Source organism: Cavia porcellus, unplaced genomic scaffold (assembly GCF_034190915.1).
Source record: "Cavia porcellus strain 051 isolate PalLab524CR breed Dunkin Hartley unplaced genomic scaffold, mCavPor4.1 scaffold_32, whole genome shotgun sequence".
NCBI classification, from domain to species: Eukaryota; Metazoa; Chordata; class Mammalia; order Rodentia; family Caviidae; genus Cavia; species Cavia porcellus.
This window is the reverse complement of record NW_026947515.1, coordinates 21463590-21491038: the sequence shown is the minus strand read 5'-3', so window position 1 is coordinate 21491038 and position 27449 is coordinate 21463590. Positions and strand designations below refer to the sequence as shown.

Genomic DNA, 27449 nt, shown 5'->3' with positions numbered 1-27449 from the left:
TCTCTTGTCTTGTCCCCAGGGTAAAACCAACACTGAATGATGTTAAGTCCTCAGGATGGCAACCAAGCTCTGCATTCCTGCTTACACAAGCAAGTTCCCTTCTGCTTAAGTCTGATGGAGAAGGGTTTGTGGTCCAGCCCACACTGTAGGATCACAGAGCCGGGCCGGACCCTAACAAGGGGGCCTTCAATGAGCTGCCCTCACAGCTTCTCCAGGGCGCTGCTCCCTGTCCTTGAGCCTCAGTTTCTCCATTTTGTGGCCATGTGGCTTTGGCAAGTTACTTTGGCTCTCTGGTCATGTCCGTCATGAGGAAGACTACAGCACCATCAATGGGGTGCACGTGCATCCTGGGCACAGCTCTTGTGGTGTGCCCATCACTCTATGTTGCTGGCTGCCATCAATCACTCTGTGATGATGGTGAGATGGGGGCCCCACCAGGGGACTGGGCCTGTGTGTGTTTACTGCTCCGTCCAGTGTCTAGCAAGATGCCTACTCACAGCCCTCCAGGAGCCTCTGTGTCCTCATGGAGAAGGGCCTGTCATGTGCAGGCCCTGGGGGACCAGCTGACCAGCTCCTCAGTCACACCACCCTCCAGCTGTCCCGGAAGCCCACTTTTCTGAGGAGTGGGATTCACTACTGTCACACAGTCTCATGCAACCTTTGTCCCACTTTTTTTTTTTTTTAATTAAAACAGCAACAAGGTATCTGTCCCACTGGGAAAAAGACCAAGATTGGCAGGCCTGTCTACAAACAATTTTTTTTAAAAAATAACACCAAAGCAAATCCACATCCCCCATGAAGCTGGTCACTCTCAAAAGAGTGAGGGAACAGCTCCCAGTCACACTCTGAGCAGAGACCTGAGGTCGGCCTCTGGAAGCCAGTTTGGGCAGAGGGATAGGTCTCCCCCTGCTGGTATCCCAGGAAGTGGAAGAAAAGTGATGGGCTCCAAACCATGCAAGAAAAAAACAGCCAACCCTAGAAAGCAAAAGAAAAAGTCAACAGAGGATAAATTAAAAAAAAAAAAAAAAGGTGAGCAGACACCCTTAGAGGTGACTGGTGCACCCCTTGGAGGTCCTGTCTGCCGTGCTAAGATGAAGGCCTCAGAGGCTCAAGGCATCTCCCTTGTGGGAGTCTTGCAGGGATTCACACTGCTCATCCCCTTACTGTGTCCTCCACACTGAGGCCAGGATAAAGGTGTGGCCACCCTAGTCCAGAATGTGCAAAGTCCATTGAGTTGAGATATAAAAAATATACAACTTGGTGACATCCGAGCTGGGCTGAGGCAGCGACCTTGACCACTTGGGCACTGGCTGCTTCTCTGCAAGAGGAAGCAGCATCCGGCAGAAGCATCCAGGTCTCTCCAAATCCAGGGTCTGGGGTAGAGACTGAAGGTCCTTGGAGCAGTGGGGTCAGAGGCACTAATGAGTCCCACACGGGCCCAGCCAGGAGCTCCTGAAGGTCTGGTTCTTTGGCACTTGGGGCAAATGGCTAGTTGCAGAGCCAAGTGAGAGGAGCCCCCTCAATTCCTCCCGGAACACCCAGGGCCAGGATGGCAGTAGCTTATGACTGTGGGCATGCACTGCCCCAACAGAGAGAGCTTTGGGGTTCTGGAGGGCCAAAGTAGGGTTCCAAACCAGCCCCCTATGAGTCCTCTCCCAGGATCTCCTTCACAAAGGCAGCAATGTCCGTCTTCTTGGTTTTGTGCAAAGTAAAGAAAGGGTGCTCCTGGCAGGGACAGAAGGCACAGTCACTGTGTGAGACAAGGGGGAGACACCCCTCCCCCAAGCCACCCCAGCTCTTACATGCTCCTGCTGCGTGGCAAACTCCTCCTTACCTTCCTAGAATCCCAGCATCCCATGACTGTCAGGGCACTGTGGTTCCTCCTTGGACTCCTGTGGCTGCTCTCCAGCCACACTACACTAAACTTGCTTTCCTCACATGGCCAGGCCTCTGCCCTCACTGGGCCCTGTGCTTGAACACTCTCTACACCCTTCTCTCTATGGGCAAAGACTGCTATTCATTCTTCCAGACTCGGCTCAAAAGGCCCTTCCTCCAGGAAGCCTTCCCTGACGCCACCATGGTCCCTCTGCCCTGCCACATCACCTGTGCACCTTCACAAGGGTGGTAAGTGACCAAGAACTGACATGCATGAGCACAGGACCAGGAAAGGGCTGACCCCTGTGCACAGTGAATACCACCAGCAGCTGCCCAGCCCCAAAGAATTGCAGAGTCCACACCTTCTCACGCACACTCACCATCAGCTCCAGGTAATTCATGCGCTCTGCAGGGTTCTTTCTTAGGCTAGGAGAAAACAGGACAGGCTGATGACACTGGCATGGAGCAGGTAAGCCCAGCAACCTGGACTCTCCATCCAGCAGTAGGGCCTGTGTGCTCCTGGGGCTCAGGAAATGAGGGGTTGGACCACCTGGGGACCTCTCTAGATAGAATGGGGATCCACACATGCAAACTTATGGCAAGTTCCTCCCACCTTTAAGGGTCTTAGTGTTTTCCTGCTCACACAGTGATACAAAGAATTTCCCTGACAAGAACCCATGCTCTGCCTAACTATCACATATTTGGTATCCTTAATCAGAGAGGAGACACCTAGTCACTGGTCTTGGGACAGCAAAGTCCCCAACTAAAAGAGGTCAACCAGACCAATGACTTTTGTCTGCTGGGCTCAAAATGTTTTCAGCTTTTTCTGTTTTCTAGTAGAAGAAATAAAAGCTATGAATTTTCCTCCAAGTATCTCTTTGCCCACAACACAAAACATACATGTTTAAAAACAACACATAATGTTGCTCTGCACATCTTATTTCCTTTGTATCCTAAACATGGTATTTATACAACTTCTATGGATGTGTTCCCTAATGTAATACAAAATTCTAGATATCAATAAAAGCAAAATTGTTTATGCACTTGGTATCTTCCATATGCTTTCGTTTCTTTTCCTATCTATTGGATCCACTGTTTTCTAAAAGGACTGCACTAAAACCTCCCCTAAGGACCATAGTTTGGTCAGATTTTCCTTATGCTATATTTCTGCCTTCCACACTTGGATACCGGGGTTGTTGTGAGGCAGGCTATTTGCTACAAGAAAAATGTTGTGGTCCAGGAAGAGCCAGCAACTCACCACTGGGCAGTGAAGTCCACAAACTCGGGGGAGAAACGGTCTGCTGGGAGCTGAGGGGATGGTTCCTCCACCACCTGCTTCAGCTGCTGGAACGGGGTCCCCCAGGACTCGTAAGGAAACCGTAGAATAGCCATCTCAATCTGTAATGGGGAGAGTGGGGACAGCAGGCTCAGGCCCAAGATGAAATCACACTATGAACCAGAAACAGGGGCTGGAAGTACTGGCCTATCCCGGCCCAGCACCCAGAGTCAGACAATAATGCAGCCCACGGAGCACATCATAACCTCCCTTGCACATCACAGCAGACCAGGCATGAAAGCCAGGGGCTTTCACCCTGGATTTGTCACCCCTGACCCAACTGGAAGAACCCACTCATAGGGCACACCCAACCATCAGTCTTTCAGATCGTTTGAATGTGTAACATTTTACCTAATAAGCCAGATTCTACCTCCATGCCTGAAAACTGATCTGAAAACTTTAGGGAGCTGACAGCTCTGGTCACCTTGCTGTTAAGGATCAGACAAGTCTCAGATCTGTGGTTCCCAAAAGCCACTGCCTTCCCTAATGTCCTCCCATTACAGACTTGACTGTCTACTGTCCTTTATTCAGTCTACTTGAAATGACTGTCATTCAAGTCTCTTGTCAGGCAGTGGTGAAGAAGCGTGACATTATGAGGCCTGCATCTGACTGGCTCCCTCTGTTCTGCCCTGGACCCACCAGCATGGGAGTCTGTGCCTCCTTCTCTGTAGCCCCCTCCCCACACCTCACAGTGCATCTTCCTCCTTCTCAGCTCCACACTCTTGCTTTGACCTCCTCCTGGATAAGTGGCTGGCATGGTCTCACCCTCCTGCTGAGACAGGGCCCCCCCCATCCCACCCTTCACAGGCCATGTCAAGTCAACTGGTCTCTATACCCACTCAGTTCTGGCCCTATCATTATCTGAAGTGGGCCACATCACTGTGGAATAGACTGGCCAGGCTACAGCAAATCTGGTTCCCAGCCTGGCTACTGGGATGAAAACACAGGTCAGGATAGCCCAGGCCCCTGTCTGGTAGAACACAAGGCCCCTCAGTGACAGGCTGTAATCACTGTGTGGAACAGAAGAGACCTCGGCTCAGATAAATGTGTCTGTTAGCAACTGGTGCCCAAATAAGCACTGATTAGTGCGCTGGAAAGGGCCTGCCCATCTGGCTATGGGCCCTTTTCCAGCCAAGGCATAAACATGCCCTTGGCAGCAAGTGACCCACACAAGCCACTGGCAGTGAATGTCACCCTGTGTGCATGCCGGTGTGCAGAGGATGAAGTCCTGCAGACTCAGGGCACTGTCCCTTATAATGTCCACTGATTCCAATGTGCAAACATGAGGCCCCTCTATGAGTGGCCAGGGAAAGATCAGGTAGAATTTATAATCAGAAAACCAGAAAAGTCTTGATCTTATAATTCCTTTTTTGGTAATTTTTTTCAAATGAGAAAAACTTTAAAATTGCTTCTGGGCACAAAGATGCAGGGTACAGTGTCACCTTTCAGAAGAAACATTTAGAAGCAGCCTCAGTGTCCAACACCAAGGGCCAGGCTCCCCACAAGCAGCAGGCTCAGGGAAGGTGGCAGCAGTCAGACCCATGAGGCCTCTAGTGACACCAACCTGGCCAGTGCTCGGCCACTGCATGTTATAGGCCAACAGCCTTCCCAAGTGTGACCTGACTGCTAGGGAATCCCCTGATGTCCTGCAATATGTGCAAGCTCCCAGGACCAGTGCCCACCTGCAAGAACATGCCACTCTGCCTTGTCAGTCACCCCAGGAAAAGTAAAGCAACCCTCAGTACAGTCAAGTAAATGGCTGTAAAGTCTTTTAAGGAGATGCTGACAAGGTTTATAGCTTAGAGGAATCCGAACCATGCATAACACTAAGTGGAAAAAACAAACTTCTTTTACAAAGAAGCAACAGCAGGAAACTCACACTATCGGCAGTTAGCAAAAGGGAGAAAGAGAGTCTCTAAAGAAAACTTGCCCCTACTTTTCCCGTTTTAAAATAGGGTCTAGCTTCTGTTCTATATTAGGGTTCTATTCCACTTCCTCTCTTTTATACCAGGATCCCATTGCATTTGCTCTGTGCTTTATACTCGGGCTCTGATTCACTTCCCTTGTTTTACACTGAGGTTCTACTCCACTTGCAACTTCTGGAGAGAACCTTTCCTATACTGGGTGGCTGGTCTCCTCGAGAGCTGCTGGTTCTCCAGACGTGGAGAGCCTTCTCCCCTTGAACCTGGGTAAGCTTCAGTGCTGGGCCAATGCAAGGAAGCAGAAGCAAAACTCAGCCCATGCCAAGCCGACCTCTGAATAGAGTTCCCAGCTGGGAGCAGGCTGCCATGAAAGCATTTGAGCCACGCTAACATGGCCTCCTAACAAGGGGGCCGATGTGAGGAAGCCACGGGGAGGCTGCTCAGAGGAGCCCACGCTTATAAGGCCTTTGGAGGAGCTTCCAGTCCAGCAACACCAGATGCAGCAGGAAGATCAGCAACCAGAGCTGACACCTCCCATCCAAACTGGCACCTTCCTAGAGGCCTGGAAACTGGAAGCATCATAAAAAGCCTCCAGGAGCCTGTAGGCTGGCGAACAGACAGAAGCACTGACTAGGTACCTCCAACTACCACCACTCTTCCCCGACTACTCATGAACTGCATCCTTTAGAGCACAGGAGTAAGCAGTGAGATTGTCCCTGATTTCTGTGAGTTGTTCTGGCAAGCGATCACATCTAAGAATCCCCAATTTATAAGCAGTGAGTCAGCAATACAGCTGCTCTGAGGTGCAGGGCTGGAAGTGAAGTAGGGTATCTGGCCAGGCTGAACCCTCGGCTAAGGGTCCTAACGCAACTGTTGGAGGACAGGGCCAGAGTTGGGCTGGGGGGTACCCTGCTAGGGGCCCAGAGAACCCAAAAGTACGCCAATCCCTTCTTACCACAAATCTGATTCTGCCTGATAACTCCTGCCCTCAACACCAACAGGCAAGGGGACTGAGGCAGGGGAGACCCTAGGCCAGGCTCTCTGGGCCAGGGAAGGTGCGTTAGTTCCAGAAGCTGGGATGGGGAAGGGGAACTAAAGACCACTGCAGTCAGCTGAGTCAACTGGACTAACCTCGAAGGCAGGCAGCCATGCTGCTGCAACATGGTTCCCCACAGCCTTTCCTCAGGTACACTGAGACTGGTGAGGAAACATCCTAATCGCTCTCCTGTCCCTGCAATCTGTCCTCCACATAGCTGTCACAGTGTCAAGTGAGAACGTGACTTTACCCAAGTGAAGGCTGGGATTCTACCAGGCAGCTCTAGAAAAGCAAGGGCCACTCCTCCACCTGGAGCTCAGAGGTGTCACAGCCACCCATTTCAGGGTCCCCCTTAGCGTCACAGGCCCAGGGGTGAAAAGCCTCACCTGCCCAAGGAAATGAATCAGATGCTCACAAGAAACACAATTTCTTCTGGGAAAAATACCTGTCAAGATTTTCTATCTTGCTTCAGGAATTATTTGCATAGGAACAGCTCAATTTTGGCTGTGATTTCTCAACATGCACCAACAAGCCAGAGGCTGATGTCACAGACCTCTCATGATACCTAAACCAAGGCATCACCATATGCTCGCAGACATTCCCTGACACACAAAGAAATTTCTGACAGCACATTTTCACCTTAGATTTTTGAAGCCAACAATTTTTCTAAAACCTAAAATATTTTCCAGTCTCCATAAGGCCATGACCTAGGCACAGCACCACCCAGCCCCACCTAACCAGCAAGGACCTAGCCCCAGGGAGTACCATGGTGATGCCGAGACTCCAGACATCAGACTTGACGTTGTAGCCCTTCTGGTTCAGCTCTGGGTTGATTCTTTCTGGCTGCAAGACAGACAGATCAGTAGGGCATAAGCTTCTTCCACACCAAAACTGAGTGCACACCATGTTCTGCCTGCCCATGTATCTACCTACCATGTTCTACCTACCTGTTGTATCTGCCCATGAAATAGAAGAAGAAACTGAGGCCAGTGAAGGCCAGGGCCCAACTCTTCCCTATGGCCAACACCTGGCCTCTCAGTGCCTAAGGAACCCTATATCCAAATGGGGTGTTCTGAGGCACAAGTAACAGTGATGCAGGGCTCCTCTGTGCAGAGAACATAGTGGCAGAGGCCCTGTCCCAACCCCAGTGGTAGAGTTCTCCCAGCACAGCCAGACATGCACCACTCACAGCCATGTAGGGCTTGCAGCCAGCATCCATCGTCTTAGCCACAGAGTCCACCAGGTAGCCGCTGATGCCAAAGTCGCACATCTTCACGTGGCCCTCCCTGTTGATCAGCACGTTGGATGGCTTCACATCTATAGGGTAGAACAGCCTTTCTCAGCCGAGTTCTGTAGCCTGCCTAGAGCAGCGTCACATTCCAGCTGTTGCAGCCCTTCCCAGGCCCAAGACCCCATGGAGTGATACTACCAGGGCTCAAAGATCCCAAAAGGCAACTGAGGTAGTAAGGCGTGCCACGCCAGACCCTGGCCACACAGCTGGGAGACAAAGCCAGGACATGCCTCCCCAGCCTCTACCACAGAGAGGAAAACGTGGCTGTGAACGCATCACTTAGGGAGTCACCTATGCCCATGCTTCCCATTCTGGACACAAGATTCAGGCAGCACAAGGTGACAGGTATGCAGCAGAGTCAGCTATTGCATGGGGACAGGGTCAATGCACAACAGAATAGGTGACCAATACAGAAGGGAACCAACAGGCAAATGCACACACGACACAGGCATTCCATATGTCTCTGTGAAGACCTACGTGCAGAAATTGTGCAAAAAAAAAGAAGAAGTTTCCATGCCAAAGTGCAGACCACTGTGACCTAGGGACAGGGACTTGGATGGACATCAACACATTAATGGCAGCTCAGCCTTCATTTTTAAAAAAGTAGTAAATTAAGCGAGGCATGGTGGCACATGCCCATGATCACAGCACTCTGCACAGCTGAGGCAGGAAGACTGCAAGTTCAAGTCCAACCGAGGCAACTTACTGAGACTCTGTCTCAAAATTAAAAATTAAAAAAATCAGAAAAGACTGGGGGATGTAGCACAGAGTGGAAAGCCCTGGGTTCAATCCCCAGTATTACTGAAAAAAAAAAAAAAAGTCTGTTTGCCTGGAGCTCAGCAGCAGAATCAACTAAAAGAACCCGTTTGAGTCCAACACCATGAAGTCCATGAGAGTCCAAGATCAGCACAAACCAAGTCCCATGGGCACAGGACAGCAGATAGAAGGGGGACCCAGAAAGGGCTAGGCGCACATGCATCTTGGCAGAGATGGATCCACAGCTATGAACAAAAATTGGACTCAGGGTGGCATGCATGGTACTGGGCTTTCACATATGTCAACTGTCTATCAAGGCAAGAACGAGCTGGGTATGGTGGTGCACAGCCTATAATTCCAGGAGGCTAAAGCAGGAGGGTTGTCAGTTCGAGACCAGCCTGGGTACAAAGCGAGCTCAAAGCCAGCCTGAACTGCATAGAGAGACTCTGTCTCAGAAAGACAAAAAGAAAGGAAAGAATAGTCAGCCATGTCCAGGACACAGGTGCATCCAGTATGCACTCCACGCACCAACAAATCAGAGCAGATCTGGGCAAAGAGCCAGGCTGGAGCACATTAGGCACCTGGTGTACTCCTCCCTCAGCCTTGGTCTGCCCAGCCCCATGCGGCCGGCAGAGTAGGAGTACTGACCTCTGTGGATCACAGACAGCTTGCTGTGCAGGTGCTCCAGGGCACGCACGATCTGCATAGGGATAGGAAAGAGAGGAAAGATGGGGCTGATATTACTGTAGATGGCATCAACAGTGACAAAGCTTTGCAGCCCACCCCTCCACACACCCCAGCATGTGTCCCTGGCATCTCGGTCATCTTGGGCATACTCACTGGCCTCTTGCCTCTCCTTTCACTCCCAAGTCTCACAGGACTTGCAGATGACTCCTACACATCCCAGGCTACCCTGCCAGAAGGCATCACCATGGCCCACTGGGCTCCCTGATCCTCTGCCTGCTTCAGCAGAGCAATCTCCTTGAGGCCCTGGCAGTGAAAGCCTGTGGCATGGGATGTTTTAAGGTTTTCAGAGGTAGTTAGAATTGAGAACCACGGGTAGCCACAATTGCATTTCCCTTTCCGTTTGGATGCAAGGATGTCTGTGCAAGCCTGGAGTTGCTGTCTTCATCTAGAAACCTTTAGACTCAAAAAGCAAATTTTTTTCCCATCTCAGGTGGCATCTCTGTGGACTGCCTCACAGCACCCTTAGTATGAGGCACTGAAAATACTAAATCTTTTTTCAAAGAACGGTTCCAAATGAGAGATGCACTGGAAGGCCTAGAGGCAGGGACTTGTCAAATCTGTGTACTCTAGGAGCACTGGGCCCTGGGTCTCCTTATTAAGGAGGCATTTGTCTTATGGGGAGGAGATGGTCCTCTAGGAGTAGCTGCTTTGCTTAAGTCAATCCTCCCAGGCGAGTCTGGGCCTCTGGCTGTGCCCTGGAAATGCCCACCTACCGGCCCAGCCACTTACAGACACAGCGATTTCCCCCAGAATGTCCTCTGGAATTGTCATGTTTTTCTCCAGCACCTTCCGGTAGAACTTGTCTAGGGATGTGTCCATGAGCTCCATGCAGATCCATACATCCCCCTGCAGACGATACCCAGCCCTCAGCCAGGCTTGCAGGCCCAGTGTTACTACAGGACAGCCCCACTGCCACCGTTAGAACAAGACAGTGCCCACCCACCCAGCATTTCCTACCCGGCCTCCTGCCTTCTCCCATCTGCATGGCCCTCACTACCTGGCACACCCAACCTGCCCGGCCCACTTAACCTGCTCTGCCCCACCTGGTCCTTGTCACTACTCTGCCAGCTCCTGTACTGGCCTCCGGGCTCTACCACCTTCGTTTCCCTTAATTCCACGGCACAGCCAGCCAGGCTGTCCCCCGGGCCAGCTCTGCCCTGGCAGATGGTTCCCCCTCCTGCAGTAACCTGCTCTCTTCCTGGTACACCCCCACACATCCAGGACATCGAAGGTTGGCAGCACCCAGACCTGGCCTCCCCACCAGCTTGGGCCTGGTTCACAAGGGTGCTCAGCCTACCAGGTGAGAGGAGGCTTGGACTCTTCAGGTCTCAGAGAATGAGGGAGGGTGGATGCCAACCGGGGACCACCCAACAGCTCTGTGAAGATGGTTAAGTCTCAACTGCAAGCCATGCTGGCCATCCTGACTTGTCCCCTCCTCACCCCAGGCCAGCATGTCACATCACCTGCCACAGCTCCAGGGTGACAGCCCCATCCTTCCACTCCCCAGGTACTGCACCCAGCCTCACCTTCAACTCCTCTGTCCCCTTAATGCCCAGTCCTTCCTGGAACCCTAGCATCCAACTCAGAACCTTCATGGTTGCTCCCTGTCTGGGGCCCATCCCCAGCCCTCCTGGGTGCTGCTGCCAGGAGGCAGATGGTCACACAAACTGCAGCAGTCACTGAATACCAGGCCCACAATACGTCATTTCACCTCCATGTGACATGAAGAAAGCATACACAATCACAGCCTCATTTTACAGACAAAGAAAATGAGGCATGTGGCAGGGCAAGGCAGGGTAGGAAGAGCTTGGAAGCAGAGGTGCCAGACAGCCTGGCCCCGGACCTGTGCTCTCTGCAAGTAAGCAGGGAGGTGCTATGTTTGGTGCCTCTACGACATGCAAGTCTTCAGCATCCGGCACACAGGAGGGACAGAATAACAGGGGCTGCTGGTCCCTGCCTGCCCCACACTCCACTGTAGAGAACCCTCCAAGAAGGTGACAGGAGCCCCTCTTATTCCTCAAACCTCTCTAAAGAGGGCCCCGTAGAAGGTGACAGTGTAGAAGCAGTCGACTGTGCGCATGTTGACGTCCAGGTCCATGAGTAGACGCTTCTGTTCCTGGGAGTTCACAGTGGCCCGGATCCGCTGCAGGGAAGGGTGAAGCTCAGCGGGGGTGGGCAGGCAAAGCACCCTCACCCTGATGTGGAAGCTGGGGGAAACATGGCCCAGCCTTCCTTGAAAGGCTCTTCCCCATCTCTCTTCACAGAAAGGGACAAAGCCACATTGCAAGAGGTTGCCTTGTAGGCTCAACCCTGGGCCTCCTCCGGGCAGCCTTTCTAGTTACCTCCTGGCAGGGAAGGGCTGGAGCAGGCTGGGCAAAGCTTACCTTCACAGCCATGATTGTGCCACTCTGGGCATGTCGAACCTTCTCTACTACCCCATAAGCTCCACGGCCCAGCTCTGAGATGGTCACTAGGTCATCAGCCTCCACCTCGAAGTTCTTAGGGGGCAAAAAAGAGAGAACTTAGAAGGCTCTGAGTCAAGAGTTGGCCCTTATCCCTCATCCAGTGGATAGAACAGAGAACAAGTTAATCAGGTCTGAATTTGAACCCTGTACCAGCCTCTCCCTACTGTACAACCTTGGGAAAGTTACACTCTAAAGTTCATACTGTCCTCTATAAAAAAGATGCAAAGAAAAAAATTCAATAAAAAAATAAGATGCAGCACCAATCCCCAAGGGGCCCATAAGAAGCATCCCACCCTGGTGGAAGGAATCATCTGTTTGATTACTATCTACTGAGCACTTACTGTATGTAAGCCCATCTCAGGCACTAGGGACTCAGAAAGAAAACAAAGGTCTGGCCCCATAAGGGCTTCCTTCCACTGGAAGAGCTACATATGGGCAACAAGCAAATAGATGAACAGTACATTGGGCACAGAAGTGTCAGTGAGGTGTGACTAGCCAAGGAGAGGCCTCAGGGATGCACCAGGAAGCCCCAGCATGCCCTCAGGGTCATAGGGTCCCTGAGTCAGGCTCTCTGCACCTAGTACCCTCCCAAGCATCATGCACAATGCAGACTTCAGGCATAGGCTAGGTCTGATTCCACAGCTCTAGTAGCCCACAAGCCTGCATGATCAACACACTATTCAGATGACACAGGTGTCAGAGACTCTGAGATACCCAAGGCCCCTGGAAGCAGGTTTGTTACCCCCCTCTAGGGCCATAGCCTCCAAGGTGAGGGCAAGCTCTTTTCTAGAGCTCAGACTGTCCACCACCACAGCCACCTCCCAATGGTCCCTTGTCAGATGAAGTGGGAGGCCCCACCCAGTGCCGCTGGTACCTACTCGGTCTCCAATGGTGATGAAAGTCCGGGAGTCCAGGTTCCGGGGCGGTCTGTGGAGAAAGCATACCCCATGAGCCTCAGAGAGAACTGCTACTCTAACCGACGGAAGGACTAGGGGGCAAGAAGAGTCTTGGGAGCTGTCCTGGGGCCACCTCATTTCATCAGTTGCCACCAGTGTGGCCTTAAATAGAGTCTCCAAGGTGAGGATTTAGGGGAGAGAGCAAACAGGTAATAACTGCTAGTATCCATGGCCACCCACCTAGTCCAACACTACTCAGCACAGGGCAAGGGGCAAGGAGCCAGCCCCCACCCAAATGGTTGCTCTCTCCACTAAGACCCTTCAGAAAGCCTCTTCTGTCTGAGCTGGAGTAAGAAACCGAGGCAGACTCACGTGGGGTTGAGCGCAGGGGTCTTGTACACACAGGTTATCCGTAAATCCCTCTTCCTCTTGGGTTTTCCTAAAATGGAAAAAAGGGAAGATGTCCAATCAATCCCTCCGTTCATCTATGTCGCCTGGATGGGATAAAACAGAGGACAGAGATCACTCAGGCCTCTCTGTCACGTGGGCCCCTGATGATGAGTACAAAGAGAGGAGTTCAGATGTCCAGCAAGTAAGCCCTCCTGGCTGGGGCATCAGGGCAAGGAGGGCCAAGGGCTGGACACCTACGGTCCCGGTGGCCAGCGAGGAAAGAGAGGGCACACCTACCTGCCTCCCAGAGGCCATGCTACAACTGAGTCATCATTACTAGTGCACCTATTGCCATGGTATGCCTTGCCCCGGGGCTGGACTAAGTAGGGGTGACCAGGCCATTCTGCAGCAGACATGAGGATGGACATGGAAATCGGGCACCCACAGGCCACATGCTTGCACAGAGCAGGGCCAGCTCCAAGTGCTGGGGTTTGCCAGCACTCCTGACCCTGCAGAAGGTCTGTGTGTCTCAGAAATTCTTTCTTAATCCCCAGGACCTCAAAATGTGACCTTATTTGGAGATGAGGTCTTTACAGAGGTAATTAAATTAAATGAGGTCACTAGGGTAGGCCCTAATCCAGTATGACTGGTGTCCTTATAAAACAGGAAATTGGGACAGAGACAGGCAGAGAGGGAGGACAAAGTGAAGAGCCACAGGCAGAGATGGCCACCTACAAGCCAAAGACAGGCCTGGATGGGCTCGGCCCACATCTCACCTCAGACTTCTAGCCTCTAGACTGCGGGAAGCCACAGAGTCTGCAGGCTTCACTACGGCAGGCCTCAGACTCACAAGGAGCCCACAGCCACATACCAGAGCCCAGACTGTCCCTCAATGGCCCCTTTTGGACGGTGTCTGAGACAGACCCAGTTCCATTCAGGCTTGAGGTACACTGCCCATCCCTTGTAAGTCTCAGTCTCCCAGTGTGTCACTCCAGAACACAGAGGCCTGCCTCATGTGGCTGGAGACTTGGGGTAGCTGCAGGCCAGGAGCCTCTGGCCAAGGCCACACCTGGGGCCAGCACCCACACATGGGCCTGGGAGTCCCCACCTTTCTCAGCCTCAGCTTCCCGTCTATGTAGTAGGGGCACTGACACCACTGGAAACCATGGCAATGGTCACACACATGTGAGGAGCAAGCCACTGTCCCCAGCCCACATGCCTTCTAGGATACCCACATGCCTGGTATCCATGAAGTGAGGAGATAAGACAAAGTGAACTCCAACCCAGCAACTCCCTGTGGTCAGGGCCAGATCTTGCCAGGCTGCCCTCCAGAGCGAGCTCCAATAGGACCTGATTGCCCCAGAGGCAAAAGCCAGCGCCCCCCTCACTCCCAACACCATCAAACTGTCACCTCTGCTGCCTTCTGCATGGTACCAACAGGCCTAGGTCTCATATCCATACTTCAGGCTTCTGAGGGGGAGGTCAGGTGCCCAGTACTGACTGGCGCTCAAGAGAATGTGTACCTAACAAGTGCAGAGCACAGCTGGGCTGGCACTCTCTGACAAAGGCACAGTGCCATCAAGAATGGAAAAGGCAGGATGAAAGAAGGCAAGAGCCTGTTACATGTCCCCAGATTAACTCTCCTGAGGCATCTGCCCAAGGCACCAAGCACTACCGGGCCACAAAGCTAAGACTCAAACACAGCTCCATGAAGCCACTCAAGGCTGTAATATGCCAGCCCCACACATGCCGTTTGCAAAGGACTCCTGCCACCTACACAGCTCACCCTGTGCACCACCATCACCATATCACTGATGCCAGCCACTCCAGCTGCCGGCCACTCAGAGCCTAGGGACCACCTGACAGGGTCCCTATCTCTGGAGCCACCTGTGAACCAGAATGGGACCCACCCTCAACCCTGTTACAACAGCCTCAGAGCTGTGTTCATGAGCCAGGCAGGCAGGCAGTTCACTGGGCTACTGAGCATGCAGACCTGGAGGCCTAACAGACGGGCCAGGTGGGGCCCACAATACCCTCCTGCAGAGAGCACTTGTGTGGTGGAGGGACAGGCCTGGGACCTCACGCTGAACAGGAAGGCAGGAAGCTAGCCTGAGGACCCAGCAGCTCTCAGGACTCCCCAGGGCTGAGACATTCTACAGAGCTGAGATAAGAGAAAAGCCATAATGTGCAGAGCTGTCAGCTCCTGAGGCCCATCTGCTTGCCTCTGGGTCACAGTCACCAGTGCTCCAGGAGATCATGTCAGGGACTTTGGTCAAGAGTCGCACTGCAATTGGAGTAAGGCAGCCACAGGGAATCTCTGTACCCAGCTCTGAAACCAGGCGGGGCTGCCCCTGGCACTGGGATCCCTATCTGCAAGAAGAGCTAGGCAGAAATGCACCCACCCGCCCCACCTGAAGGCCAGAAGACTGGGCAAGTGCACAAGAGGTGACCCTATTAATGGTCCGTGAAGGATCACCATGATTACCACTGGAAGAAAGTCCACCCTAGCGAGAATATAGGTAGTTTTTATTAACTTTATTTACCCAAACTATAAAATACCCTGTGATAAAAAGTGAAACTCTTCTGGAGCCTCAGACCCATGCCCTTGACACTTACAGACCTGGCCTCCTCTGAGGAGTTTCCAGCTGAACCCCCATCTCAGGCTGCCTCTGGCTCTAGCCTGCCACCCACCTTACACTGCAGAGTCAGGGAGGCTGCAAGATGTCCCCTTGCCAGGACTCAGTTTCCCCACCTGTCAAGGGCATGACCCTGTCTACAGCAAGGCTGGGTGCTAAGGCCACCCCTCCTCCAAGGCTGGGCAGCATACAGCCTGGCCTTGCCACCTGTTCCGCAGGGACACCAGCCTGCGTCAGGAGTGACCTGGGCTCTGTGGGACATCCACACCAGCTGTCATAGGCAGTGGGTGAGGTCACCACGGAGACTGCCCAGAAACAAGCCTCAGGCCACCACTACCATGATTATCAACGTCAGGGCTGGGCCCAGATGGCCAGACAGCCTGGGGCTACCCAGGTGCAGCCTGAGGTGGTGACCGTAGTCACAACAAACACAGGCTCTCGGGCCACCACTGGCAAAGCCCTACAGGCCTGCCAGCGTCATCTCACGGAGTCCCTGTGCACACGAGCCCAGTGCCAGGTCTGTATCCTCAGGCCACGCGGGTCCCACAGCACCTCCCAACACGGAGTGAGGAAACAGGCCGAGAAGAACTCGCAGCTGACCTGAGGCCACACCCAGCCTCAGATCAAGCTCCATCTTTATCTCCTCTCTCCAGACCCTCATTCGAGCCTGCTCCACTGTTGCCCTCACCACTCCTCAAATGAGTCTTCTTCTTCAGCACCAAACTTGCCTTGCACGTGCCAGGCACATGCAGGGGTCACCATGAGCCACATCCCTAACCCTTTCTTTCACTTTTATTTCGAGATAGGATCTCACTAAGTTACCCAGGCTGGCTCGGACTTGCAATCCTCCTACTTCAGCCTCCAAGTAGCTGGAATTACAAGCATGCAGCATGGCTTAAATGAGCCACCTCAATGCCTTCGCACATGCCATTCCCTCTGCCCAGAATGCCCTGCCCAGAAACTCTATACCAAGTGGGCCATAACCTTGCCAGCCACCTATTCAGAGAGGCTCCCTGACCACTGCAGCAAAGTTCCCCTGCTACTAACTCTCCCTGAATCCTACTGGCCTCTCTCCTGCCACTTCTCACCAGTCACCATTCTGTAGCTGTATCTCAGAGAAGCTGCTCAGGAGCCAAGCAGCCTGGGTTCAACTATGACTCTGCCACTGCCTAGTGTGTGAACCTCTCTGGGCATCAGGGTTTGATATAGTGATACAGATGGACCTTCAGGGTTGTCAGTGCCTGTGCCTCAGCAATGCCTGACTTGAGAAGATTAGATAAGAGATGCCCAGAAGCCCACAGCTGAGACTGCACTAACCTCTGCCCCAGGAGGCCTCTGCAGCTCCATGAGGGAAAGGTTTGCAATGGTCTGCAGTGTTGAGTGGGTTCGAGGAGAGACACATGGTGGCAGTCACAAGGTGGGTGTGCAGTGGATTATGGATATGAAGGCTGATCTGACATCCCACTGTCAGCAGAGACAGCCATGGAGCAAGATGCTCTTAGAGGAGCCGCACGCCAATCCCACACAGCCCATCTCAAGGTTCATATGACCAAAGCAACACCTGCTCACCAACCTGTAGATATTTTGGGTCTTTCTCACAGGTTCTGATTCTGGGAGAAACATCCATGCCTTTGACACACACACATGCTCTCTCTCTCAGGTGCCTTCAGAGAGATTCCCAAAGATCCAAGCATACACAAGAATCAAGCAGAGACCTGGAAAGGGCCCTGTCCTGGGGCTTTGGAAAGGACACCTAGGCCACAGGAAGGAGAAAGGGTTCCTTCATCTAGCAGTTACTATCCACCACATGGGCCCTACCCCATCCAGCCTCATGGGGACCCCCTGCACCAGCACCACCTGTCCTTCCTCTCCACAGGTGAGCGACAAGCCAAGGCCAAAGGAGAATGGCATGAAGCTTCTGAACCTGGCCATGTCCTCCCCGCCTAGCATATGGCCGCCTGGCCAGGTCTGCCTCTGAGCCCTGGGTACCTCTGGATCTTGCAATGTCGAGGGGCTTGCTTCCCTGCTAGGGCTTCCACATTATCCCCCCTCAGGCCCATGCTCCTTCTCCACAGCCAGCAGGCAATGTGGCTAGCCTCTGGGGTCAGTCCTAAGCCAGGTGCTGCGGTGGTGTCTGAGACACTTCTGACTGTCACATCTTGGGCGGAGTAAGGGACAGGTATCTGGCAGGCAGAGGCCAGGGTGCTGTTCAACAAGTTCCAGCACACACAAGCAGAGCAGTGGTCCTTCAGCCAGAATGACCACATCGAGGGCAGGAGCACCAACAATACCCAGGATGCAGAGGCGAGAGAGAGATGTGGGGAAGAGACAGAACAGCAGGGGCAAAGAAGGGCAGGAGCTGGGTGGGTAAGCAGCAGGCAGACCCAGCACAGGGGCCTGGACGCTAAGGATTCACAGGTCAATCACCACTCCTTCCCCAAGAGCAGACCTCCTGGGCTGGGCCCTTCATCCCCAGGGGCCATCGACATGCCCATTCCCCTTCACCACAGCTCTTGCTACCGTTCCATGAGCAGCTGCTCCACGCCTGATCTGGGCCATGCACTGGCTGACAGCAGTGTTCCTCAGCTACTCAGCTACTTTTGATTATGCCCAAATCTCTCCAGTGACATCCAAGGCCCCTCACAGCTCCACTCCAGGAAGCCTGACCTATTACTTCGTGCCCACTGGCCTGTCATTTCCTCAGGAAAAGCTGGTGGCATGAACACAGTGATGCAGGTGTCCAGACACAGTCACATGGGCTAGGCACTGTACAACCTGCAGGCTGTCTCATTTAGCTCTCTCAGCAACCATATAAGGCAGAAACTAGCATGATCACCATCGTAAAGATGAGGAAACCGAGGTGCAGGGTTTATAAAATCTAAAGCCTGGCACAGGTGATTTGGGACCCTTGGCAGATGCCAGGAGCTATCTCCCAGGCAGCAAGTGCCAAATGTTATTTGTGATAAAAGAAAATCCTTGTCTCTATGCAAAACATTCCACAGAGAAGTAAGAAATTATCCTTTTGTCCCTTTGAGATTTCTGACTGTATGTAACATCAGCAACTTAAATGTGTGCTATTTAAACAAAATAAATAAGAAAGAGAACAGTTTAAGCCCCAGGTCCTGGCACCACTCAGGGTCTGAACCTATGTCCTTGTTTACAAGAGGCAGCCAGGTCCTTGTGATAAGGCACCCAGCAGCAGGCTGCTTAGAAACGCAGTGATGTCAGGAGTCCAGCACAGATGCTGAGGCTAGAGCCCCAGAACTCTCATGACTTGACACATAGGGTAGCAGCGGACCAGGCCCACACCTCTGCCTTGCCCAACCTGCAGCAGAACCACCACAACATCTGCTCCAAGCCACTCTGGCAGAGACCAACTGATAAGGAACAGTGCCAGGAGTCCTGGGCTGCTGTGTAACCAGGAGCAGGACACACTTCCCCAAAGCCTCAGTTTCCTCCTTTGGTGTTCTATGCATAGGTACAGATGCAGTGGTCTGCAGGAGAAGACAAGCAATTCCCAGGGCACACATTCCTGATGGAGGCCAAGTCATCCCCCGACTCTGAGCGTCAGTTTGCTCATTCATACAACAGGATGACGAGCACACCACCCTGCTACGTAATAAATGAATTGTGTGTATAAAACATTTGAACAAATGGTTCTGGTCAAATAGATATTGGAAAATAGGAGGGAAATGTTCAATGAGAAGGGAACAAGTGAGAAGTGTTATGGATTAAAAAATGGTGGTCAATTTAACAGCAGCTGAATTAAACAGCATGGTGCTGAGCATAGATGGCCCACCTGAGGACAGTTGTCAGCCTCGATAGAGACATGGAGAAGAAGAGACTAGGCATTGCGGGTTTTTCTACATGTTGCTGTTTTGAGCTGTTGATTCTCCTGGAAGAGCTCATCATGACTAGCTTCCCCAGTGTGAGTTCGACCGGAGAAGTGTCATCGGAGAAGCTCGGGACCTTGATGAGAGTGGCTGTGGTTCGTTTTGGGGGAGCTCTGGTCCTTACATTGAGCATCACTTCCTGGCTCCGGAGGGGAGGATGGGGAAGACGTGTGCCGCTTAATCTCCAGGACAAACTCATCATGCTGGCTTGCTGGCATGTACTCAACTGTTCTCATTGTCAGAGGAGCTCCAGACCTCCATGTCGCTGAGGATGGCTGTGCTACTTTTCAGGGCAGCCCTGGTTCTTATTTTGAGCGTGACCTCTCAGTTCCAGCGTAGAACCCTCAACCTACCAGCACAGCTCCTTCACCTTGCTGGCATAGACTTTCTGGCTTCCACTGCTGACCTTTGGGCCTTCCCAGCACAGATCCACAAAACAAACGGGCATGAGTCCTTCTCCTGGGCTCTAGACCTCCAGTTGGACTCACGGGAGGCATTGTCATGGGCTTTAGGTCTTCATTTGGACTCATGTGGGACCCTGCTGTGGGATCCAGGCCCAACGCTGAATATTCTGAGTGTTCAGTGTTGTGGACAGATTTCCTACACATTTTGTGTTTAACTCCGGGTGACTATCATAAAATAAATATTATAAATTCTGTGTCCTGATTCCAATTGTTCTATGACTACAACCCCTGACTACAACAATAAGGAGGCAGAAAGGAAGAAAGAGAAGAAAAAAGAACAGAAGGAAAAAATAGAAACAAAGCTTCTGTAAATAAGGGGGAAAAGAGGGGTTGAAGAAGGAGAGGGAAATAGGAAAATAAAAAAGAAGCAAGCTATATCGTGCACAGGTACAAATTCCCCATGATGCATGCTATCATTATGTATATCTAAAATGTACCAAGCAAAAAAGAAAAGAAAAAGAAGTATAAAACCTTGCTACTTTGAAAAACAATGGTCCTGGTCGATGACCTCCTTGACCCTGGCCCTGACTATGGGACAGGTCCCAGTGCGCCAGGTTTCAAGAGACCAAGACTGGCATGGACCCTTTCCAGGACTTCTGAAGGCTCTGTGCTCAAGTTACAGGTGAGGCTCCTGGAGGACTCCACCTGGCACAAGGAAAGCAGCCAGGCCATCCAGGCCAGCTGAGCTGCTGTTTGGGCAGATGAGTATATGAATCCACATCTAGTGCCCTCTGTGCTTTTATTTTATTTTATTTTACTTTATTTTATTTTATTTTACTGCAGTGTTGGGAATGCAACCCAGGAACTTGCAATGCTCGGCAAGCACTCTACCACTGAGCTGTACATCCCAGCCCCTACTTTCATTCTCATTACTACTTAGCAAAGTCTTACAAATCATAGGATAGGGAAAGAGACCTAAAAAGATATTCTTGGTGATAAAAACACCAAAACATGACTTCAAGCTTGGTATTATGGTTCAAACCTAGATGTTCCCCCAAAAGTCTCGGGCACTCATAGGCAGGGCTTTAGGGAGGTGACTGAATCCTAAGTGCTCATAGCTGATTGCTGTTAGGTGGTGGTGGACAGATTTCCTGCACTTTCTGTGTTTAACTCTGGGTGACGCTGGTCCAGAAGAGGCAGATCTTTGGAGGAGTGACCTGGAAGGGTTTCTCCCTTCCCAGCTCCTTCCTTCACAGTCTGCTTCCTGGCTGCCATGATGTAAATCGTATTTCCTCCACTATGTCCCTCTGCCATGCCATCCGTCTTAGAGCCAGGGGACGATGGCCTGAAAACCATGAGCCAAAATAAACTACTCCTTTGTGTTGGGTATTTTGTCTCAGTGACAAAACTATGACACTCGGCACTGAGAGGCATCTAAAGTGTCCCTGGACTTGACAGATATCATTGTTTCTCATCCTTAGCAGCAGCCCCAAGAGGTGGCTTCTTTTCTTTTCTTTTCGGTACAAGATATCGAACTCACGATCTTGCAGGTGCCAGGCCGGCACTATGTTGCTGAGTTATATCCCCAGCCCAAGGTGGCTGCTGCTTATTCCCTCTCATTCAGAGGAGGACACTGAGGCTGGGGAAGTCAGTAAGAGGTCAAGGGAAAACTGGATCCACAGCCAGCCCTGTTACCTGAAAGTCACCTGGGTGGGATGGGCAATGCCAGCAAGTGACTATCAGGTCCACTAGAAGGCCAAGCCAAGTCAGACAGGGAAAAGGCAAGACAGGGTCTCTCCAGCCTCACACCAGAGCAGTCTGGGACACGTCTCCAGCCACACTGAGCAGCACCAGTCACCACAAAGCACCCACTTACTGGGTGCTGATGATGGTCCTTGGGCCCCATTCACTTTCTGATTATGCCCAAACCTTTTCACGGAACATTCAAGGCCCTACACAGCCCTGACCCAAGAAGCCTGGCCTGTCACTTTGCACCTTCTGGCTCATGTCATCCTCAGGACAAGACTCCAGTGTGGTGACATTAGCACACTGATGCAGGTGAGGGAAGTCAGGCCCACTAACACCATCTCACAGACTGAGCATTGCCCTACTTGAAGGCCAGGTGGGAAAAATTCACTTAATCCAATAGCAGCCACAACCACACTCACCCTCGGCTGACCGCCACTCAGCACTCCAGTGATCGACACACTGAACCCTCATGACAGCCCTGCAATTTAGGTTCCAGTACCATCCCCACTGTGCAGACGAAGAAATTGAGGCCACACAGCTTGACTGGAAGACACAGCTGCACTGTGGACCTCAGCATGGACACCAGCTTAGGAATTCTATAGGACAATGAACTAAACAGGCACATACACAATGAAGTTCAATTTTTAAAATAATAAAGACAACTATTAGGATGACTGTGAAGGAGGAGGAAGAGGACGGGAGAGGCAGACCCAGAGTCTGAGAGCCACGGTCATGGTGGATTTTCATAGCTGAGCTGAGGACTGTGCACACTGAATTCATTTAACCTTAAAAAAAAAAAATACAGAGGTACATTCTAGGTGTCTTTCTCATGTTTGAGAGTAAATTTGCAATTTAAATATACAATCACAAATACCATTACAATTTTAAGACGAGAGAGGACGGCAGGCTCACCTGTAGGAATGGCACAGGACAAGGAGGGATCACAGGGCAGGACACAGGCTTGGTCATGGGCTCACACACAGGGGTCAGCAGCTTGCGACTCCCTCTGCCTGGCCCTGTCTTGAGCTGCATCTTTTCCAGGCCATTGGCAGGGAAGAAACATTACAGGAACCACTGAACAAGTGGTGACTGCAATGAGGGACAGCAGGGACATGGCGAGAAGGCGCAAGAATGTCCAGGACACACATTACTCCTCCCACGGGTCAGCACCATACGTGGCACTGAAGAAGTTCCACCAGCTGAGCGGCTGGTCCAGGAGGCTGTGTCCGATTCCTGCCCTACACCTCCCAGATCTGCCCTCACTCATCTCTTTAATGCTGGATATCAAAGTAAGAGGTGGGGGAGGTGAGAGGTGCAAAGCTCTTTAAGACCAGAAGGGTAAGCAATCCTAAAGCCTGATAAACTCTAGCCAGCATTAAAGGATCCTATGGCCAGAAAAGCCTTATGTCATGAAGCCAACAAACACATCTTCAGAAGCCCAGTCCTGTTTATTCATCCCCTACCCATGAACAGCAGCCACAACCAAAACAATAACAAAATAATGATAGATGCCATTCACTTGACAAGCACTATCTCTGATCTCACCACCACTCTGGAGGGCTGTTTACTCCTACTGCCCAGAAAAGAAGACTGACTGTCAGAGAGGGCACATTATACTTGGCCAGGTAAGGAAGAAGCAGAGGAGCCAGGATTCAAACCCAGACCTATAGCACCAGAGCCAAGGCTGCACCCCCACTTCCTGCCCTGAGGAGGGATTCCTGCACTGTGTTCCCTTCCCATTCTGCAGATGAGGAAACTGAGGCTTCTTCTCTAAAAGCTGGGCCATACTCAGGAGACTGAAACAGAATACAGAGATATACCGGGTGCAACTTGTCTGGTACTGCAAAAGCAGTACAGCTGAGATCTGACCCCAAGCAGTGAGACTTCAGAGCCTGAGTTCTTAACCTCTTCACATCACTGGCCACCAGACACTGGGGCCCAAGTCCCTCCTGGGCTGACCTGGCTGACCCTGTACTGCCTCTGCTTCTGGCCACCTCGGAGCCCCCAGCTGCACATCTGAGCCTAAGGAATCCCCTGGCACAAGGGCAGTAAACAACCACTACCACTGCTCCTGTTTGATGAGGAAGAACAAACAGGGCCCTCTGCCTAATAGAGGAAGTTCCTGGACTGACACAGGAGGCCTGCCCCAGGGTTCCAGCCCAGCCTGGGTTGAAGACGGGCTACTTCCGGTAGCCATCCTGCAGGAGCAGGACTAAAGCCCCCTCTCAGCCATGAGGCCGATGGGCATTGCCCCTTTAAGCTGTTTGTAGCTGGCTGGCATGCACGGTGGGTGAGTCAGCACCTAGTGCCCGCTGACTCACCCACCGGAAGCCTGGCTGCCCCAGCCAGCTCCCCACATGGCCGGCTGAGAACTTTGCTCCCTCCAGGGCCTGAGCCACAGGCTGGCTGATAGAGAGTTTCCTGTGCGTCACACCAGGGGTGGGGGAAGTCCCAGAGGTGCCACCCTCCAATCTTTCCAATAGCCGGCACAGGAGGAGACCTGCAACTACAGCAGGAGGCCCAGGTTGAGACAATGCTCCCTGCAGCTTTACTGGACAGCCAGAGCAGCCATGCTAAGATCAACTATGCAGTGCCCAGCAGTGGCATTCCCAGACAGCAGGGGCAGCAACATGACACAAGGACAAATGCAGCTTGCAGAATGAGACCCTGCTGACCACGTGTGCCCCTGCACATTGTCCCCAACACCAGTTGCCCTTGGCATCGGATGCAAGGAAGCAGACCTCATGCACTCAGGGAAAACTCCCCAGGCCTGTGACACGGGGACAGGTTAGACAGCTGCTGCCAGGCAGGAAGCTCAAAGGTAAAGCTTCAGTAAGGTCTTGTGCCAGCCACTCCCTGCTTTGTTCAAATTCCTTTGACAAGGTGGAGAAGAACTCTAAGCTGGGGCTCAGTGCCCAGAACAGGGAGGGCACTGGTGAGGACCCTGCTCTGTAGATTCATTTCAGTCACTCTCCAGGAGACCTTAGCTTTCCAATGGATGGGATTGCTATGACCGTGCAATATGACAGCTATAGAGTCTGTACACACAAGAGGTGGCACTTCCGCCTTGGTCCACACTCTAGGTTTGGCTGGCCTTGAGGAGACACCACCAGGCACTGGTGTCATGCAGGGAAGGGATGGGGCATCCTACAGCTCAGCTCAGGCACCCTGTGCAAGAAGGGGACAAGAGAGCACTGGGAGGATACTGTGGGGACCAATATGATGAGGCCCTACCTCCACAGTTATGTGGTCTTGTCAAGGCATATGGTGGCCTTCTTACCTGTCAGGAACCGATGTGAGCGGCACATGGAAAAAAACCTGACATGTGGTAGCTCTTAAGATTTTTGGTGACAGGATATTGTGGCTCCCCTTCACATTCTTCTCCAGATCCTAAAAAGGCTACAGGGTCCCCCAGGGTCAGGGAAGACCCTGACCTCCAGCCAATGCACCCAGCATCATCTGTTATCTGACTCCACAAGCGGGAAGTCTATCATGACTGTCTGCAGAGAGGCCCAGGGACAGCAATGTCAGGCTTCAAGTCATACTGCACATGGGGGTCAGTCGCACTACCCTCCATTCCACAGCACCTTTTCCTATCACCATGACCCCCCTCTCCCATCACTAACACAACTGCAACTTTTGTTCTGATGAGGCATCTCCTGCCTGGAAGAGATGCCTCCAAAAAACAAATGCTGCTCCCAACCCTTCCCTAGCTCTCCCAAGCAAAGTGTCTGATTTCCAAAAGCGTCTGATTTCCCGGTTCCCAAGTCCCACGAGGTCTGAGGATGGCAAGTCCCTCCCCGCCACCTCCCCAGCGAGTGCCTCCGAAGTTACTCACAGTGGTTAGGCAATGGTCAGGGATCCAGCCTCCCACTTATGTAAGACATAATTACTCTGCCCACCCGCCTCAGCCCACAGCCACGACAGCCGCCAGGAGCAGGGGCCAGGAAGGGCCCACATCTTCCCCAGGACCCCTGGGTTTCTCCAGGTCTGAGCTCCTCCAGGAGGGCCCCCTTCCTTATGAACCCTCTGAGTGTCTGCTGGTACCTTCTGCCCTCTCTGCTGCAATCCAAAGATAAGGCCCTGACCTCACCTGGCTGAGGCCTTTCCAGCAAGGAAAGTGGCAACAATAACAAGGTTTGCAGTGGCTGCTCCTTCCTCTGCACCTACTATGTGCTAAGTGTGTGCTGAGTTCTTTACAATCTCACCCACTTGCTTAAAGCATTTCTGCAGTCATGACCTTACGTCACATTTCTGATGTTCACTTTATAGATAATGAAACTGAACTCAAGAGACATCAAGAGGCTTGGCCGGGTGAGACAGCAGCAGGTTGAGAGAGCCGAGTCAGCCCATTCATTACAGCTATGTCCGGTCTGGGACTCTCACAACTTAGCTTACTGAGACTCCAACTTGCCAAAAAAATCTCCTTTCCTCTTCCTGAAAAAATCCCCCTTTTGCCCTCCAAGTCTCGTCCTCCCCCTTCCGCGTGACAAATCCTGCTGCTGCGGCTGCCCCAGCCACCACTGCCACCTCACAAAAATTTCCAGGAAGGCCAATTACTTGAAGACTAGAGCAACCCCCTTGCACAGCCAGCACCCTGGTCTGGCAGCCAGCCCAGGCCTTGGGCAGCAGGGACAGGCTGCTGCGAATGGGGGTCCACCCAGAAGAGTCGGTGGCACAACAGGGAATGAGCTCCCTAAGTGCAGAGAGCAGTTTGCAACTCAAGGAGCCCAAAGGAGGGGGTTGCGCTGGGGAAGGATGAGAAGCCCAGTGGCCATACAGACAGGGCTGCAGGACGGAGTGCAGGCCAGCCGGGTAAGTCTAGTGTAGAAATACAAAGAACTGTGAGAGGGGAGAAGAGGGAGTTCTGAATTGAGGTGTAGTCAGGGCACCCGCACTATCGACACGGGGAAATTCCCAACAACAGTAACATCTGTGTGGCCCAAATGGAGACTAAGAGTTAAATCCCAGCTGGATACAGCCCCGTTGGGCTGGCGGAGGTGCTGGTGCAGCCCAATGACCCACGCAAGAATAAGAGCAGAGTAAGAACGAGCACACCTGGGACCAACTGAGTTTCTGCCCAGACTACCACCACAAGGCCTCAATGAGGGGAGCAAGGTGAGATTCCTAACCTGAGAACCTGGGGACCTGGGGACCCAGGGTGAGGAGAGCAGAACGAGGTTCCAGTCTGGGAGTCACGGCACGGGTACAGTTCCAAGGCCTAACTAAGTAGGAGGTTTAGGTAAAGATCACGTCTGGGGCCGGGCCGGGGCCCAAACGAATGGGTTCTGAGCTGGAGTACTGCTTTCTAGTCCTGACAAAAGATAGAATGGGACCACACGGAGGTCGGTGTTCACAGCCTGACCCGATTCGGCTGGGCGCAGGGGTCAGGCCGCGGTGCCAGCTGCGCGCCTACCTTTGGACTGGGGCATGCTGGAGGGCTGGCTCGAAGCAGGCGACTCCATGCTGCAGGCGGATCTCAGGAGGCGGCGGCGGCTAATCTAGAGGGCAGCAGGCTCCACCGGGGCCGAGCGTGCTCATGGCTGCGGGCGGACAGCCCAGACGCGGAAAAAGAGCAGAGGCGGCAGCGGCGGAGACAGGAACGCGCCCGCAACAGGCGGTGCCAGACCTAGACTGTGCAGCGCCGCGGGGGCCCGGACCGTCGGCGCCGACGCAGGCTCCGCCCAAGCGCGCTAATTGGCCTTCCCGTCTCCAGGGCCCGTCCCCCGCCTATCAGACGCCGGCCAGGGCCTGCCTGTCAAGCACAAGCCTTGCCGCCCAGGAACTCAGGTCCAGCCCCGCCCACCGTCTATCAAGCCCGCCGGCCACTCAGAAAACCCAAACCCAGTCAGGTTCTGCCCCTCCTCAACCAGAACCACTTCCCTTCGCCTGCCCGTCCAAACGCAAGCTCCACCCCCTCCCTAGAAGTCACCTCGCCCGCCTCCCGCCTGTCAAGCACCGGCCTGGGCCCTCGTATGCCTCCGTTGGCCCCACTGGATCGCCCCCGCCGCGGTCCCCTGCAGGCGCCCCGCGTGGACTAGTCTGTGCGTCAT

At 52.8% G+C, this 27449-nt stretch overlaps 1 protein-coding gene across 1 annotated transcript; it reads right to left on the bottom strand.

Moving 5' to 3' along the window:
• Positions 1–659: 659 nt before the first annotated feature.
• On the bottom strand, positions 660–27049 carry Map2k3 (mitogen-activated protein kinase kinase 3). The gene is made up of 12 exons (XM_003465955.5): positions 26813–27049; positions 12697–12763; positions 12307–12355; positions 11348–11461; positions 10987–11106; positions 9693–9809; positions 8865–8916; positions 7359–7486; positions 6935–7012; positions 3134–3273; positions 2256–2301; positions 660–1725 (listed from the first exon to the last, which is right to left on the bottom strand). Exons 1-12 carry the CDS (start codon positions 26859–26861, stop codon positions 1642–1644), a joined length of 1044 nt encoding a protein of 347 aa, XP_003466003.2. The 5' UTR covers positions 26862–27049; the 3' UTR covers positions 660–1641.
• Between the last annotated feature and the right edge of the window lie 400 nt (positions 27050–27449).